The following is a 19,123-nucleotide window of genomic DNA, read 5'->3' on the forward strand; positions in this document are numbered from 1 at the left end:
AAAACAAGCCAGGTAAGAAGCTTGAATGGGCCATCAAATAGGCAAGCTTTGGGGGAAAGGAACTGCAGAAGAGTTACCCTTCTCAATTAGCACTGATGTTGTTATGCGATCCCAGTCAAACTCCTGAGAGTAGGACTATCATTGTGTGTTGATCTTGTCAAAAGAGTATTATTAGTCTCTAATGTTCTAGTGAGCTATCTCTGAGGAACACTAATTAATCGTTGAAAGACATGGTATTAGTTGTCTTTCCCTGTTGTTGAAAATAAGGGAAAGGTTCTGGCATGGACAATAGTCTTGAGTTTGAGACAGATGGGGATGCAAGTCTTTGCTAGCTGCATCCTCACACACAAAGACAAAGAATTCTTCTCCTGGCCAATGTGGAAGATGAGGAATTTTTGAGTGATCTGAAGTGTTCTTGCAGTAGCAAGAGTCATGTTTTGGTGCACGACTGCATGATTTGTGTTGCTGCACCATTTACACAAAATTAGGGTGATTATTGCTCTTCACCATGGATGTTTAAGAATTTGAAGCATAGGATAGGTTTCTTGCATCTTTCCTCATAGTCCTACACTTGCTGGGTGTCCTTTGGTTTTGAAGGGTAAAGGGCACTAATATTATACAGATTGTGGGGACCTTAAAGGGAATGAAATGTCATTCTCTCACTCTTGTGGGTCTTGAAAGTTCCTAATCAAAGTGCCTTGTCAAGTCAAGACAGCTGAAATTGATGAGGGCAAGAGATTTCTTGGTAACTTTCGTATGCCTAAAAACAGATGTGGACACACAGAGATCTGAGTTTAGTCTCTGTAGAGATCTTATAGCTGACTAGATAGCTCAGCGGTTTAGGTATCTGGTTGTGGAGCCAGAAGCTGGGGGTTTAATTCCCCACTTTGCCTCTTGCAAGTACAGCCAGTCTGTGTGGCCTTGGGTAAGCTGCACAGTGACAGGGTCCCCCCAGAAGATGAGAATGGTAAACCACATCTAAGTAATATCTACCTGGGAAACCTGGAAAAGGTTGCCATAAATCAGAATCAACTTGACAGCACATGAAGATGATTAAATATCTTAAGAGTGCAGGCTGTAACCCACAAGACAAGAGTAGGCGTAGAATGGGAAGAAATGTCACTCACATCTCATTTATATGGGCTGCCGTGGCAAGACAACCTGTTTAGGATTCCCGAGCCCACACATGAACTGGGAGACTGAGAAGCCAAGTGTGACAAAGAGATAAAAGTGTAACGCTAGTGTGACACACAAGATGTGCTTTCCCCATCCTCTTCTATGGAGTTGACACAAAATGTGCTTTTTTGTTTAGCATCTCAGGCAGAAAACAGGCCATTATTTACATCCTTAGGTAAGCATAATAGTACAGAAGGTGCTCTTGGTAGACTAGTGACACTGTCCATTCAGGCACTAACTTTAACATTGCCCTTGTCAAATACTAACAAAATGACTGACTGTAGGATCAGGGAGTTTTGGTGGGGAAGGATATGTATTAGAAGGCAGGCCTGTGTACAGGCCCTTGCCTTTCCATAGGCTGAAAAAATCATTCAGCCTGGATAATGATTATGAAATAACTCCCAGGAAACTTATGCATTTGTGCTTATATGTTAAAGCCATTCTCCTAAATGGGAATGCAGTCTTCCTGGGCTGGCCGGGGTGGTGCTTAAGGAGGTGTGAAGTTTTAATTTCTGCTCCTTTCATGGAGCTGTTGCTTAACAGCCTTGAAATGCGAAGCCTGTTGTGTCTTGTTTCATTTTTTTTTTAAACAGTGGAAGGCCAGTACTTCTCCCGTGCCTCTTTGTATCCATTTCATCCCAGATTCTCACCAGACCTCCCCCCCCGCCACACACAAACCTTTATTCTTATAAGGGAACCATCCAAAAAGCACATCAACTCTAGAATGTTAAACAACAATGAAACTAACAAGGTTTCTTTCATTATGGCACCATTGTCTTGCAGTTGTTGCAATTCTTTCAGTCAAGGCTAAAAAGACAAAGAAAACACGTGTGTGTGTGTGTGTGTGTGTGTGTGTGTGTGTGTGTGTGTGTGTGTGTGTGTGTGTGTGTGTGTGTGTGTGTGTGTGTGTGTGTGTGTGTGTGTGTGTGTGTGTGTGTGTGTATAACACTGCAAAAGCCACATAGTAAGTGGAGATTTAATAGTTTCACATAAAGAGCTGGATGTGTCTCCATTTGTTTGTCTTTAAATATAAAGCCTAATTCCATCTACTTCAGAATGCATAAAAAACACAAACACATGAAGCATTTGTTCTGTTTTTCATGGCATCAGTGAATCTAGCTCTTACTAATCTTTACAACGTGTATTTTTCCTTTGCATAGCAATATTGCTTTAGACTGGAGTGATTGGATGAGTGTGCTGGCCCAATTGACTGCCTCTAGTTTTTCCTCCTTAAGTTTTTTAATGCTTCTTTGGATTGGCTGGTCACGGTTAGGCTTATTCAGACTGAAGAAGGGAACAGCATTTTAAAGGAACATACAGATGGTACAGCATCATCAGGAAAAGCAAACACAATGCAGAACAAGAGTCTGAAATGGTCAGACTTTCATTCTCTCCAATAAAAGCATAAGGTAAGTAGGAAGGCGGATCACAGAGACTTCTCCTGACTAACAATTGTCCTCAGTACTCCAGCATTATCAACTATATGCCTCCTCTTTTTTCTGTAGGGGATGAATGCATAGCGGGATTATGGGAGGGTGTGTGTGTCTCAGTGGAGAATGAATGTGAATGTGACTTTACACACAGAGAAAGCGTTGCAGGGCAAAAAAGCAGCCCTAGGGCCACATATGGCTGTCTCTAATTGTTTCTCTGGCTCCCGCTCTCCCCTGGATCCCTTTTTCCTGCCAGATCAGACTGAATTGCTGCTCCTAGAAGGATTCATGAGTGGCAATTTGCCTTTCAAATACCTCATAGGAGTTTTTCACACCTATTAAACACCCCATGATGCCAGTTCTTCAAAATCAGAAGTGGACTTCTATTGACATCTCTCTCTCTCTCAATCGCTTTCTCTCTCTCTTTCTCTCTTTCTCTCTCTGTGTGTGTGTGTCTGTGTGTGTCTGTGTGTGTGTGCTTGCCCACATGGCCACCAGAGAATCTAAGTAGTAGAAAATTGGCTCCCAAATCCTGTTGAAGTTGCTCCCAACGTAACAAGACACTCCTTCCGTCTGTTATCCAAAATCGCACTGTCCTTATCAGTTTGGAAAATATGTGTTGCTGTTATCTCACATTCCTCACGGGGAATGACATAACTGCCAGGTTCATCGCAAATGATCATGCTATAACCACTAGATCCAAAGTGGATTTACTTAAGCATACTGTACTTAAATCATAAATTTTAAGTGTAATCACATGGTCATTAATTCTGCTGCGAGGACAAGTTGGTTTGCTCCTTTTGCCAGCGATTTCTTTATTTATTTATTTATCAGATTTTTATCCCACCCATCTAGACGAAGGGTGAATGATCAGATGATATAATTGGCGGAGTGAACCTGCCTGTTGCCAAGAGTGTTCCTATCTGCACATTTCTGGATGCCTGTAAGGGGCTACTGGTTTTCTGGATAAAGGTACTTTTGGAAGTTTTGGAAGCACGTGTTATCACTGGAACTGAACCAAAGTGGAGCTTGCGGCTTCTGCTTTCAGTTTACCGGTATTGGGAAGTGGCTTAAGAAGAAAGATTAGCTACTTATTGGGACACTGGGCAGTTAAACTCATCATCTGCTCCATGGTGGGGCAGAAGAAGGAAGTAATTTTTTTAAAAAAACTAATGAATTGTACAAAGCTAAAAATGCGACACTTAACTCAACATGTTGCACAGACTAGTAAAAACAGTAGCCTTGGGTGGACTGTCTGTATCTTTGGCTTACTTGGTGCGGATGTGTGCTTTGCTTAACAAATTAAAAAGCCAATGCTTTTATGCAGAGATATCTTGAGCAAAAATTAGAAGACGTGACCAACCCCACTGCCACCCGCCAAAAAACATGGTGTTTTAGTCTCATATGGAAGTAAGATCTTCCATGGAAGTTGGAGAATCATTAACAGCCTGTTTTGTCATGTTGAGATAGTCTGCCTCAACCAGAGTCTCAGGAATAGCAACATTTTTCTACATCTCTCCTCATGTGCCGTTACCCAAGCTGACAGGTATTATTACACACAGAGATACATATAGATACGTTTTAGTGATGATATTGCTGTTTGACAATGTGTCGCTCATAAAACAACAGACACAGTGTTCCTTACCTGACAAAACTCTGACTTCTGCTTCATTACCAATTCTCAAACTGGCAGGATTTTTGGCAAGGCATCTATAGATCCCACTGTCGGCTGCTTGAATTCTGCTGATTTGTAAAGATCCAGAAGGCAGGACTGCCACACGGGTATCACCAGGACTGAAGGCCAGGTCTTCTTGATTCTTTTGCCAGTGGATTGTTGGCATAGGTTCTCCAATGACTTCACACTTTAGCAAAACAGTGTCCCCTGTAAATGCTGTGACAGAGTCTGTCTGGGAGAGAAACCTCAATGGACCTGCAGAAATTGAGAAAAAAAACAGTTGTAAGAAAGTCTGATAGGATATATTTTTCTTCTCAATATCTTTGTCTGGGTACCGTTTTTATTTCATTGATCTTCAAGTGTAGATGATGTTCATGGTTTTATTTCTATACGTATAAGCTAATTATTAATAACATCTAGTGTTGAGTATCCTGTTGGATAGCTTTGTCTGCCTGACAGGAGTGACATCACCAGCTGCAACAAATTGAAGAATTGCTTTTTCAGTTTTGAGGTTCATGTGACTTCACATTGCATGCAAATCACAACTTGAAACTGAAATGGGGACTCTTTAATTAGCAGCAATCTCCTACTGCTGGTGACATTAATCCTATTGCACAGGGGAAGCTACATAACAGGATGACGGCTACTGAAATTTAAATGTTCTCATGCAACAGTCTTCTGTAGAAAGTGGATGGCCTTTGAGTGATCCTATACAAGTACCTTTCGGCAAAAATGTAAAGCCCCATTCATTTGAAAGGGACTAGCCACGAAACATCTCTGGAAATCAGCCTCTGTTTGGTAGATTTTTTTAAATTTTGGGAGCTTGCTAAAAGGTGTCTGTTTCTCATGGCATGTGATTTTCCTCACATACCTCTTCTGTTTAACTAATGAAGGTAAACATGGACTGAATTTGTGTATAAGTCACACATCTCTGATCAGGAACCTGATTCTGGAATTTAAAAAATGGATTGATCTTAGGAAATACATATTTATCTTAATTTGTGATTTGACCCACAGAGCCCAAACCACATCAAACACATTCATCCAAAGGTCATCCTTCCCACCAGGAATGCCAAGCCCTAAGCATCCTATTCCCTAGATTCCGAGACCAAGAGAATGGCCCCTGTAAAGTAACAATTAAGTAGGCAAGGGTTGGGACTGGAGGGTATGTGAGCCAGGTGACTGGAGAAATGGATCATGGTTAGTGTTCTTAGTGACTGACAGGCACCCAAGCTCAGAAAGGTCCCTCCTAGCCACACCTGCTAGAGGCAGAGTGCAAGGTTGCAAAAACTCCAAAAATCCCCACGTCTAGAGATGTGCCTATTTTCCTTTTCTCCGTGACCCTAGAAGTGTAAAATTAAGGGATGTCATTCATGATAAGAGAGGACTCCCTGGAAAAGACCCTAATGTTGGCAAAGTGTGAAGGCAAGAGGAGAAGGGGATGACAGAGGATGAGATGGATGGACAGGGTCATCAAAGCGACCAACATGACTTTGACCCAACTCTGGGAGGCAGTGGAAGACAGGAGGGCCTGACGTGCTCTGGTCTATGGGGGTCACGAAGAGTCAGACACAACATCTAAACAACCACCACAAGAACTCACTCTTAGCTTCCTCTTCTGCCTCCTCTTCCTCTTCTTGTGCAAAGCTGCTCCCTGCATCCTTCCCTGCTTCTGCTCAGTTAATCGAGGCAATCCTCAAGAAACAAAGTCTTCCACCCCTCAACTTCATGCCCTGTCTTTGTTCCCTCAAGGAAGGCTTCAGCTTCTAACTGGGGTCCAGAAGAATGTTTCATGCACCTGCTTTTAAAATTCTAATCAGAAAATGGCACGCCAGTTTCATTTGCCTTACGGCATGGTTGGCAGTCTATCCCGTTCCTCATCTTCCCCCTACAGAAGGCCTAATTATTAAGTAATTAAAGTTCATTTAATAAAAAAAGGCTTAGCTTTGTGGGGAGGGGGAGGGGAACAGACCTTGGGGTCTGGAGCATGAGTGGGATTGTTAAATATTCAGCAATTTAGAAACACTCAGTACAATCCCCTGAGGAGACAGGCATTAAAATGCTTTGTTTATTTCAAATTAAAGTCTGCTGGGTTATTTAATGGGAAGGACCTGTTTTTCTCCATCTCTCCCCCCCTTCCGTTTGCCTTTCACTCTGAACAGCAGCTGAAGGGCAGAGAACCAAAGTAATGGAAATATACCATACGAATCGCTTTCGTTCTGATAGCATGGAAGGGAATGAGCAACAGCAAGCCTACAAATACAGGACAAATCCTTCTTGAATTCCCTCTTAAACTGTTTTTCCCCCCTCCTTTTTCATCAGCGGTTGATGTGAGGCGTGACAATTGTGGTAGCCACAGAACTGAGCCTCAAACGGTGAAAAGGAGTAAAAAGAGATGAAGACCATTACAATGTGTCATGGAGGGAACAGCATCTGGATATGGCAATGGTGGTAAGTTGAATCTTTCTTACCATTAAAGTCAGCCCCACCATTAGGCAGAGTAAGACAGCTGTCCTGAGTGACAGGTGGTGGGATGGGCAAAGAGCAGCACAAAGCTGATGGAGGCAGGGGCCACGTGTGCCACCGAGTTTGCTGTTTGCCATACAAACTAGCCTGTTCCCCTCAGGATGCAGGATGTTGTCATACAGTGGAACCTCGACTTACAAACGTCTCTACTAGCAAATGTTTCGAGTTATGAATGGCTCCGTCCACAAAATGTTGCTTCGACTTGCGAATGGAGCCTCGACGTACGAAACAAAAAAAAACATGGGAAAAAATCTTTCCTGCCCTTTTTTTGACCTAAGTTCATCTTAGGTGAAAAGAAGAAGAAAATTAAAAAAAATCTCCCCCTAGTGGTAGAGTAAGGCTTTGCATTAGTTCCTATGGGAACTAATGCCTCTACCTACGAACAGCGCCTTGACATACGAATGAAAAACAGCAGGTATGGATTAAATGGTTTTCAATGCATTCCTGTGGAAATGTTTGCCTTGACTTATGAACTTTTCAACATATGAACGCCGTTCCAATACGGATTAAGTTTGTAAGTTGAGGTACCACTGTATTACTATTGTTGAAGTAAGATGAGTCATCCTCTAAAGGACATAGTTTTGAAGACAGGCATAGACAAAGGTAAAGGTTCCCCTTGACATTTAGTCCAGTTGTGTCCAACTCTAGGGCGCGGTGCTCATCCCCGTTTCCAAGCCATAGAGCCAGTGTTTGTTGGAAGACAGTTTCCATGGTCACATGGCCAGCGCGACTAGACATGGAACGCCATTACCTTCCCATCATGATGGTACATATTTATCTCTTTGCATTTACATGCTTTCAAATGGGTAGGTTGGCAGGAGGTGGGATAAGCAACAGGAGCTCACTCCGTCGCGTGGATTCGATCTTACGATGGCTGGTCTTCTGACCTTGCAGCACAGAGGCTTCTGCGGTTTAACCCGCAGAGCCACCACATCCCTTAAGATTGCATATGTTTAAAAGATGGAGAAACACTAGGAGCAGGAAATGGGGCATGAGCTGAAGGACAGCCTGTGACAGGTAAAAGCTGAAGAAGGATAGAGTTTTCAGGTAGGAATGCATCACCTGAAGTCTCAGTAAATTGCTGTGCTTCTTCTGGTGTTCAGGCAGGGAGAAAAATCTCAGTGAGCAATACTGGAGATGGACGTTAAAGCTTTCCATCTCTATTAACTTCCAGCTGGTACCTGGGCTTCCTGGATCACTACAAAGAGATGGCCATGTGTGTTATAAATGCCTACTTCCCACACCATATTTGTCCAGTCTCTGTGATATCACAAGGACACAGCCTCGTGAAATCACAAGGGGCTGCTTGATGATATCAAATTTGAGGCAACAGGGTGATGCTGAACTGGCAATGGAGGAATCAAAGAATCATAGAATAACTGAGTTGGAAGGGGCCTATGAGGCCATCAACTCCAATCCCATGCTCAGTGCAGGAATCCAAATTAAAGCAGGTCTGAAAAATGGTTATCCAATTTTCTCTTGAAACCCTCCAGCGTTAGAGCATTCACCACCTCCTGAGGTAACTGGTTCCATTGTCGTACTGTTCTAACAGTTAATTTTCCTGATATTCAGCCTAAAACTGGCTTCCTGTAGCTTGAGCACAGTCTTATGTGTCCTGCACTCTGGGATGATCGAGAGCAGATTCTGCCCCTCCTCTGTATGACTACCTTTCAAGTACATTAAATGTATTATCATATCTCTCCTCTTCTTTTCTCAAGGCTAAACATGCCCAGGGCTTGCTTTCCAGTCCCCATGATCATCCTTCTTGCCCTCCTCTGAACTTGCTCCACTTCGTTGGCATCCTTCTTAAAAGTCTGTTGCCCAGAATTGGATGCAGTACTCTAGATTAGGCCTGACCGGTGCTGAATAGAGGGGAACTAATACCTCACGAAAATGATTTCCTAGGTGTTCTCGTATGAAGCCTGCCAAGTCAGGAAGGGGGGGGGGTAACAATTCTTGCCAACTTTCTTTCATCCTTTTACAGCTTTGCACAAGAAAGAAAGGAGGCATACCATCCCCCTCTTGACATATAATGCCTGGATTCAATGTGGGACTCAACCAAATAATGTGTTTCATCTGCCCGTCACAAATCCACTCTCAAAATTTCACAGTAGTTTTCACCCACGTCATGTCCTAAATATATCATTGTTCTGCACTGTTAAACAATTGATGCATCCCATTGAGAATGCTGTGGAAAATTAGTAGTTTACTGTACCAAAAGGTCCCCTGCATTTACTACTGGATCTGATTCCAGAGTTTAATAATTGCAAACATCGTGTGAATTGGATGCTCTGAGCCGTGGCAGGATACGACATGGATGCTACAGAAAAGACAACAGGCTTTCGGGGTTCAGCAAGCATAATTTGTGGCTAAGGTTAATTTACAGGAACCAGTGGCTAAATAGTTCCCTTTCTGTTGACACCAATCTCATTTTTCAATGGAACCATAAGCAGCAAACCTCCGTGGAAGTAACATTGTGGATTAAAAGTTTCAAGCCAATCTGTTGCAATTCAGTTTGTGATTTAGAAGAACCTTCTGGGGGAAGATGGGTGCTAATTATATACATTTAAAAAAATGCTTTTGCAATAGCTGGAGACCTTACCTCTCCCAAAAGAAGAGTGATTTAACACTATTCTCTCCCCCTCAGGCTTGATAGCATTATTCACCCAAAGTGTACAGTACATTGCTCAACAGAACATAAGATATACTCAAGTCACAGGAAATTTGTACAAGTGAAAATATTCGTTTGCATAATTCCTATATGGATGTGTTAGAGTGAATTCATAAACTGCATACAGTTGAATTGATATTTTAGTTTAGGGTTGTGGAAGATTCCACATGAGGAGCATATTCTGTGTATCCCACAGAATTTAAAAGTGTCACAGAAGCAGGAGGAAAGTCTCAGTCATGACAAGAAGAGGTGATCTGTCTGTATTCACTGCTGGTGCCTGGTAACTGATAACATAAGAACCCCTGCTTGTAGAAATATACATTAATGAAAAACCTTTAGAACCTTGAGAGGGAGACCATGGGTGATATTAGTGACATTTCCTAGAGCAGAAGAAGTCACTTCTTCCTTATGTGTTGTCAAGTCAACCTGGACTCACAGAGACCTCTTAAGATTTTCTAGTTACAGAGTCCTCAGAAGTGGTTTACCAGCCACTTCTTTTAATGGCAGTCTTGCTGTTCACCTTGTACAATAACCCCACCAGCTATGAAGGCTCCAGGTAATTGCATCTAGACTTCTTCTGGAAGCACAATGGAGATTTGAACTCTGAGCTCATCGTGTGCGGCAAAGCGCTCCAACCCACTGACCTGCACCTGCTGTAGGCCAAAGGAATTCGCAATTGGAATGAAGTAAATAGCTCATCCCATAGAGGTCCAGCCAGAAAGACAAAAATATCATCCTGACAACAGAGTAGAAACACAGTTTAAGTACCTGAGTGTATCTTCTCAGTGTACCCTCAGAAACACTTCCTAGGGGAAGGTTGATTAGATTTAGAGCTGCTGTCACTGACACAACCCTGTTAATGGGAATTCTTAGAAGAATGAGGGGAAGAATAGAATCTCCTTCTGTCTTCAGAGATCTCTGTGCCACTTGTCAAGACTAGGATATGGTCATTGTTCTTCTACTTTAAAGATGGAAGCTACTGTTTGTGCTGCAGGTCTAGAGACAATGAGACATAAGCTCAGCATAGAATGGGACAACCCCAGACTTGATTGAAAAATGAACTTATAAGATGCCATCACTTAGAATTGTCTGTGATCTTAGGACAAAGTGCTCAGGTCAGCAAATAAGGAAGGAAAGGCATTACTGATTGCTCAGTAATGTCACATGTGGAGTAAAGGATGTATTCCTGGATGAATAATCATGTTCATTCATTCATTCATTTGTTCTTCGTAATGCTTAAGTCTCCCCTTTCAGTTTGTACGGGAGCCGAGAGGTAGCTGCCCTATAAGAGCTATGAACAGCCATAAACAAAGTCAAGCTAATGGCCCTTTTAGCCCAAGTACTTCAGCTGGCATAACTCCCCAATGACTTCATTCAGAGGTCTTTTAAGCCCTTCTAATATAAGAAGAGCGCACCCCCTTCCTTGGATCACATCGCATATGATTATTGCTTGTTTCTGATGGTGGCCATGGCATGCCCTTTAACTGAAGATGTCGTGGGATGAAACCAGAGAATGATATAATTTCACAGTACAATGGACAATTTTGAGCAGCCTAAATGTGCTGTAATAATGCTAGGTGTTTATATTTAAGAAATAATATGTTAAATGAATAATATGGATTCATTTAACTCTTATGCAGTAGGGTGAGGGAGGGAAGTCTCTATGAGTCACATATTGATTCAGAATCCACTTTGGCTAATGTCCTGTTCCTTAATGTCGTGAATTGCACTAGAGTAGGCCTGTTGAGTAAGGGACGTGGTGGCACTGTGGGCTAAACTGCAGAAGCCTGTGCTGCAGGGACAGAAGACCAGCAGTCGTAAGATCGAATCCACACGACGGAGTGAGCGCCCGTCGCTTGTCCCAGCTCCCGCCAACCTAGCGGTTCGAAAACATGCAAATGCAAGTAGATCAATAGGGACCACCTCGGTGGGAAGGTCACAGCGTTCCATGTCTAAGTTGCACTGGCCATGTGACCACGGAAGATTGTCTTCGGACAAAACGCTGGCTCTGTGGCTTGGAAACGGGGATGAGCACCGACCCCTAGAGTCGAACACGACTGGACAAAAATTGTCAAGGGGAACCTTTAGGCCTGTTGAGTAAATTACCAGCAGCAGGAGACTGCTAGCAATTAAAATGTTTTCTTCAATCTCAAGGCTTGTCCAACTCATTGCAGGTGAGTCAGATGATCCCTGGGACCAAAATAGGAATTCTAACTTCTAATTGTCTCCCCCTCCTGATGACATTAATGGTGGTGGGAGGGGGGGAGAGGGGCACTGCTGGTAACAAATGAGTTCCTGTTTCATCTTAGGATCACCGAACATGCCCACAATGAGACTGATGGTGGACAAGTCACAGGTGAGTTAGACAAGCCCTGAGATCAAAGCAGGAACCCTTTAATTATCAGCACTTTACTCATGGCAGTAATGCCATCCCATTATGCAGGCATAATTTACTCAGCAGGATTTTGGCCACTAAATCTATGAGTGTATACTAGCAGTGGCATCTTATCAATGGAATTCTCTGCCCCAGGACAATCACCTTGCCACTGCTTTGTTACTTGTCCAATACCTGAAATACCAAAGCTCTGAATTTTACCATAACTATTTTAATTGCACTGATTATTCCTTTGTGATTTTACACCATTGGTTTTTATTTTAAATAAATTGCAGTGGCAGCTGTTCAAGAGAACCTATAAAGAGCTAGGAGTATAAATCCTCCATTGGCTCGGCCCTGATGGCGAATAATAGCAAAATTATTCTCCTTGACCTTTTCCTGCCAGAGGAGAAGGTCTTCTGTGGAACTCTTGACAAAATAACAAGAATGTCAACCTTTTTCCACACAAAAATTGCTCAAATACTGCTGTAACAGAAACAACACAAATCCCACAAAATGACAACAGTGACTGATTTGTTGAAGAGGGATTTTAAATATTAGGTGCATCAGAAGGCTTGTTGATATCTCTGTGTGTGTGTGTGTGTGTGTGTGTGTGTGTGTGCGCGCACACACATGTGCTTTGCTTCTCAGAAAGAAAGGATACAGTGGTGCCTCGCTTTGTTTAATGATGAATTTGCTTAGCGATGGCTTTTTCGGAGCGATCTTGCACTCCGTTTAACGATGTTCCCTATGGGTGATTTTCGCATCGTGATGTTTGGGACCATGCTTCGCATAGCGATGACAGTTTGGGTCCCCCTGTTTCGCTTAACGGTGGTTTTGACAGCCTCATGTTGGCTGTTTTTTATATGTTTAAAAATGTTTAAAAAAATGTTTAGAATGCCTGAAATCATAAGTGCACTTAATAAACCCTTTGTTAAACTAATTTGACTTTGTTCTGACTCTTTTTAAATTTGTTGTAATTTTTCCCCCTATTGAGATGCATTGAATAGGTTTCACTTAGCAATGTTTCCTATGGCGATTTTTGCTTAAGGACGGCAATCCGTTCCCTTTGGAACGGATTATCCAGTTTTCAATGTATTTCTATGGGAAACCGCGTTTCGCTTAGCTATGTTTTCCCATAGCAATGATTTTTTTGGAACCAATTAAAATCATTAAGCGAGGCACCACTGTACTAGTTTTGGGAAGAGACGCAAATATTCTTGATAAGGTCAGAAAATTCCTTATCAAAGAGTCTCATTGAGATATTAAACTGATGATGAGAATAGAGAGTGTAACAAGTTACTGTTTCTACATCCCCAATAAATACAGTGGGGTCTCTACTTAAGAACGTCCCTACTTAAGAACAGTCCAACTTAAGAACAACTCCATTTGCTAAATTTTGCTTCTACTTGAGAACAGAAATCCAAGATAAGAACAGGGAAAAAAAACCTTTCCTGCTCTTTTTTTAACCTTAGGTCATCTTAGGTTGAAAAAAAATTCTCCCCCTAGTGGTAGAGTCTCCTTCATGGATTGCTGCCTTGTCGTGGCGAAGGGGCTTGAGTAACTCAGAGAAGCTATGGGCTATGCCGTGCAGGGACACCCAAGACGGACAGGACATAGTGGAGAGTTCCGACTAAACGCAATCCACCTGGAGTAGGAAATGGCAAGCCACTCCAGTATCTTTGCCAAGAACGCCCCATGATCAGAAACAAAAGGCTAAAAGATATGACGCTGGAAGATGGGCCACTCAGGTCGGAAGGCGTCGAACATGCTACTGAGGAAGAGTGGAGGACAAGTACAAGTAGCTCCAGAGCTAATGAAGTGGTTGGGCCAAAGCCGAAAGGACGCTCAGCTGTGGACGTGCCTGGAAGTGAAAGGAAAATCCAATGCTGCAAAGAAGAATACTGCATAGGAACCTGGAATGTAAGATCTATGAACGTTGGGAAGCTGGATGTGGTCAAACAGGAGATGGCAAGAATAAACATCGACATCCTGGGCATCAGTGAACTAAAATGGACAGGAATGGGCGAATTCAGCTCAGATGATTATCATATCTACTATTGTGGGCAAGAATCCCGTAGAAGGAATGGAGTAGCCCTCATAGTCAACAAAAGAGTGGGAAAAGCTGTAATGGGATACAATCTCAAAAATGATAGAATGATGTCAGTACGAATCCAAGGCAGACCATTCAACATCACAATAATCCAAGTTTATGCACCAACTAGCATTGCTGAGGAGACTGAAATTGAACAATTCTATGAAGATTTACAAAACCTTCTAGAACTGACACCAAAGAAAGATGTTCTTCTCATTCTAGGGGACTGGAATGCTAAAGTAGGGAGCCAAGAGATAAAAGGAACAACAGGGAAGTTTGGCCTTGGAGTTCAGAACGAAGCAGGACAAAGGCTAATAGAGTTTTGTCAAGAGAATAAGCTGGTCATCACAAACACTCTTTTCCAACAACACAAGAGGCGACTCTATACATGGAAATCACCAGATGGGCAATATCGAAATCAGATTGATTATATTCTCTGCAGCCAAAGATGGAGAAGCTCTATACAGTCAGCAAAAACAAGACCTGGAGCTGACTGCGGTTCTGATCATCAGCTTCTCATAGCAAAATTCAAGCTTAGACTGAAGAGATTAGGAAAAACCACCGGGCCACTCAGGTATAATCTAAACCAAATCCCTTATGAATACACAGTGGAAGTAAAGAACAGATTTAAGGAACTAGATTTGGTGGACAGAGTGCCTGAAGAACTTTGGATAGAGGCTCGTAACATTGTCCAGGAGGCAGCAACGAAAACCATCCCAAAGAAAAGGAAATGCAAGAAAGCAAAGTGGCTGTCCAACGAGGCCTTAGAAATAGCAGAGAGGAGAAGGGAAGCAAAATGCAAGGGAGATAGGGAAAGTTACAGAAACTTGAATTCAGACTTCCAAAGAATAGCAAGGAGAGACAAGAGGGCCTTCTTAAATGAACAATGCAAAGAAATAGAGGAAGATAACAGAAAAGGAAAGACCAGAGATCTGTTCAGGAAAATTGGAGATATTAGAGGAACATTTTGCGCAAAGATGAACATGATAAAAGACAAAAATGGGAGGGACCTAACAGAAGCAGAAGACGTCAAGAAGAGGTGGCAAGAATACACAGAGGAATTATATCAGAAAGATTTGGATATCCCGGACAACCCAGACAATGTAGTTGCTGACCTTGAGCCAGACATCCTGGAGAGCGAAGTCAAGTGGGCCTTAGAAAGCCTGGCTAACAACAAGGCCAGTGGAGGTGATGGCATTCCAGTTGAACTATTTAAAATCTTGAAAGATGATGCTGTTAAGGTGCTACATTCAATATGCCAGCAAGTTTGGAAAACTCAACAGTGGCCAGAGGATTGGAAAAGATCAGTCTACATCCCAATCCCAAAGAAAGGCAGTGCCAAAGAATGCTCCAACTACCGTACAATTGCACTCATTTCACACGCTAGCAAGGTTATGCTCAAAATCCTACAAGGTAGGCTTCAGCAGTATGTGGATCGAGAACTCCCAGAAGTACAAGCTGGATTCCGAAGAGGCAGAGGAACTCGAGACCAAATTGCTAACTTGCGCTGGATTATGGAGAAAGCCAGAGAGTTCCAGAAAAATACCTACTTCTGCTTCATTGACTATGCGAAAGCCTTTGACTGTGTGGACCACAGCAAACTATGGCAAGTTCTTAAAGAAATGGGAGTGCCTGACCACTTTATCTGTCTTCTGAGAAACCTATATGTGGGACAGGAAGCAACAGTTAGAACTGGTCATGGAACAACTGAGTGGTTCAAAATTGGGAAAGGAGTACGGCAAGGCTGTATATTGTCCCCCAGCTTATTTAACTTATATGCAGAATACATCATGCGGAAGGCTGGACTGGAAGAAACCCAAGCCGGAATTAAGATTGCCGGAAGAAATATCAACAACCTCCAATATGCAGATGATACCACTCTGATGGCAGAAAGTGAGGAGGAATTAAAGAACCTTGTAATGAGAGTGAAAGAGGAGAGTGCAAAAAACGGTCTGAAACTCAACATCAAAAAAACTAAGATCATGGCCACTGGTCCCATCACCTCCTGGGAAATAGAAGGGGAAGATATGGAGGCAGTGTCAAATTTTATCTTCCTGGGCTCCATGATCACTGCAGATGGAGACAGCAGCCCTGAAATTAAAAGGCGCCTTCTTCTTGGGAGGAAAGCGATGACAAATCTTGACAGCATCTTGAAAAGCAGAGACATCACCTTGCCAACAAAAGTCCGAATAGTCAAAGCTATGGTTTTTCCTGTCATGATGTATGGAAGTGAGAGCTGGACCATAAAGAAAGCAGACCGCCGAAGAATTGATGCCTTTGAATTGTGGTGCTGGAGGAGGCTCTTGAGAATCCCCTGGACTACAAGGAGAACAAACCTATCAGTTCTAAAGGAAATCAACCCTGAATGCTCACTGGAAGGACAGATCCTGAAGCTGAGGCTCCAGTACTTTGGCCATCTCATGAGAAGAAAAGAGTCCTTGGAAAAAACCTTGATGTTAGGAAGGTGTGATGGCAAGAGGAGAAGGGGACGACCGAGGATGAGATGGCTGGACAGTGTCTGCGAAGCAACCAACATGAACCTGACACAACTCCGGGAGGCAGTAGAAGGCAGGAGGGCCTGGCGTGCTCTGGTCCATGGGGTCACGAAGAGTCGGACACGACTAAACGACTAAACAGACAGAGTGGTAGAGTACGTATTAACCAGCTTTGCATTAGTTCCTATGGGAACTAATGTTTCAATGTACGAATGCACCTCTACATAACAAAAAACAGCCAGAACGGATTAATTGGTTTTCAGTCCATTCCTATGGGAAATTTTGCTTCAACTTAAGAACCTTTCAACTTAAGAACACCATTCCAAAACGGATTAAGCTCTTAAGTAGAGGTTCCACTGTAGTTTCTATGGACGGAAAAGAGCAGATACGGATTAAATGGTTTTCAATTTATTCCTATGGAAAATGCAGATTCAACATAAGAACTTTTCAACTTGAGAACCACCTTCCAATACGGATTAAGTTCTTAAGTAGAGACCCCACTGTACAGAAGTTGAAGAAAACATACGGATCACTGTTAGGGTTGAGAAGCTAATCAAAATGGGTGATGTTGTATCTTAGGAATAGTTAGGGAAACAGAGCTAGCCAAAGATCATATGCTGTCTGGCCAAAGAACAGAATCCTTATTTTTACCCACAGACGACAACTGAACTAGCAATGATATAGGATTATCCGATGGCAATAGTGTAGTTTTGGGGACAAGAAGGGGGATAAGTTATGTGATCCACCAGTGGATCCTACTTGAGTCAGCTCAAGAGTAACATCCAGAGGTTCTCCCTGCTGCCCCACACATCTGAGAGAATCTCCCTTGTGCCATATTCATGCTTCTCTCCATGGCCCTCTCCTCATCCTGCTCTATTTGGGATGTGTAAACTCTTTGGCATTTGATTTGGAAGTGGGTGTAGCAATTACAAGCCTGGCTGGAGAATGTTTCCAGGGGAAATGAGGTTTGATTCGTGATACACTTGAGTTTTACAAGCTAGATGAATGTGTATTCTGAAGCAGGTAATTACAAAACTGGGAGTCATCTGACTCGTTCTCCCTCTTTCCCACCTCTTTGCCTGTGTGCCTCTTCTTCACACACATAGCCCAAACACATTTGTTCACAGTGTTTGCCTGCGTATCTGTCTCTTTATGCTTCACACCTGTCTCTTTATGCTACACTCAAGATACAATACACTATAAAATGACATTACAGTATATGTAACAGGAGAATTGATCATGCAGTCCTACATATTTTTCGCCTCTTGCTAAGTTCAGTGGGACTTACTCCAGGATAAGATTTATGAGATTCATTACCTATTGCTCCAAAGGGCAGGGCTAGAAAGCAAAAAGCAAAGCATGTTCCTTATATACCTCCCTTTAGGGCTGAAAACACTTCCTGGTCAGTTTACAATTTAATTATGCAGGCTATACAATTGAGCAAGCTGGGCACTCAATTTACCAATCTTGGAAGGGCGGAATGCTGCGTCAACCTTGAACTGCTACTTGAACCCATTGGGATTAAACCCAGGTTATGAGCAGAGTCTTAACTGCAGTATGGCAGTTTAACCACTGTGCCATGAGGCAGGGGGGTGGAAGTGACAGGAAAACCATTTCTACCTAAATATTTGCACCAACTTCCAATCTGATCCAGATTTTTGAGAAGTTAGTAGCGTCAAAGTTTTAAAAACAGGTTCACCCTAAAGCCCCTGGACTAAACAAAAAAAGAACACAATTTGCAAGCGGAATTCTATACAGTTCAGGGATTAGGATGCATTCCACAAAAGAAAAGAAATGTGTTGTGAAATTAGCAACTCTCTCTCCATACAATGGTCTGTTGCATCAACAGCTCTGCTTTTTCAGTATTTGCAGAAGTTGATATTGACCCACCCTTGTGCAAGCAGAAGCCTCATCACTTTAAATGGGGAAATCTTTGGCCGTGTACCTGCAAACCAGAGGATGACCAAGTACTACCCCCTACAGCAGTGGTCTCCAACCTTGGGCCTCCAGATGTGCTTGGACTTCAGCTCCCAGAAATCCTGGCCATCAGAGGTGGTGGTGAAGGCCTCTGGGAGGTGTAGTCCAAGAACATCTGGAGGCCAAAGGTTGGGGACCACTGCCCTACAGGACATTATACTCCCTGATTCCAAACAAGAGTCTGGCATTGACTTCCTTTCTTTCCCTTTATTGCAGAAGGTGAACAGTTGCAAGACTGTATCTCCTAAGTATTTATTTAATTTATTTATTTATTTAACTTATATGCCGCCCACACTACCCGAAAGTCTCTGGGCGGCTTACAGCATTTAAAATAACAATAAAAAGGCAAAATAAAAGGGCAAAATAATTAAAATGCAATTAAAAATATATATTCTAAAAATTGCCATCAGACCCACAGCGGATATTATTTCAGTTAAAAGCCTTCTGGAACAGGAAGGTTTTGACCTGGCGCCGAAATGTCATCAGCGTCTGCGCCAGACGAATCTCAGTCAGGAGGGCATTCCATAGTCTGGGGGCAGCTGCCGAAAAAGTAGGATTGTTATGGACCACTGCTCGGATCCTGTGCTAGAATTTTAACACATCGCAAGGAAGACCAGCCTGTTCTATAAAATATGCCCAATTCATTCCCTGACATCTTCAGAAAGAACAATGTAAGTTTTAAAAGGGTATTGAAGAGCTGGATT

The 19,123-nt window shown here is 42.7% G+C and overlaps 1 protein-coding gene across 2 annotated transcripts in view; it reads right to left on the reverse strand.

The window, feature by feature from the left end:
- DCC (DCC netrin 1 receptor) overlaps positions 1-19,123 on the reverse strand; it is a 1,127,120-nt gene that overhangs the window by 586,446 nt on the left and 521,551 nt on the right. For both annotated transcript variants that reach the window (XM_078384133.1, XM_072992925.2), the window contains exon 3: positions 4,252-4,536. In XM_078384133.1, coding sequence (XP_078240259.1) covers positions 4,252-4,536 — 285 coding nt within the window. The remainder of the gene's footprint in view (positions 1-4,251; positions 4,537-19,123) is intronic.

The sequence above is a fragment of the Pogona vitticeps genome, chromosome 2 (assembly GCF_051106095.1).
Source record: "Pogona vitticeps strain Pit_001003342236 chromosome 2, PviZW2.1, whole genome shotgun sequence".
NCBI lineage: Eukaryota > Metazoa > Chordata > Lepidosauria > Squamata > Agamidae > Pogona > Pogona vitticeps.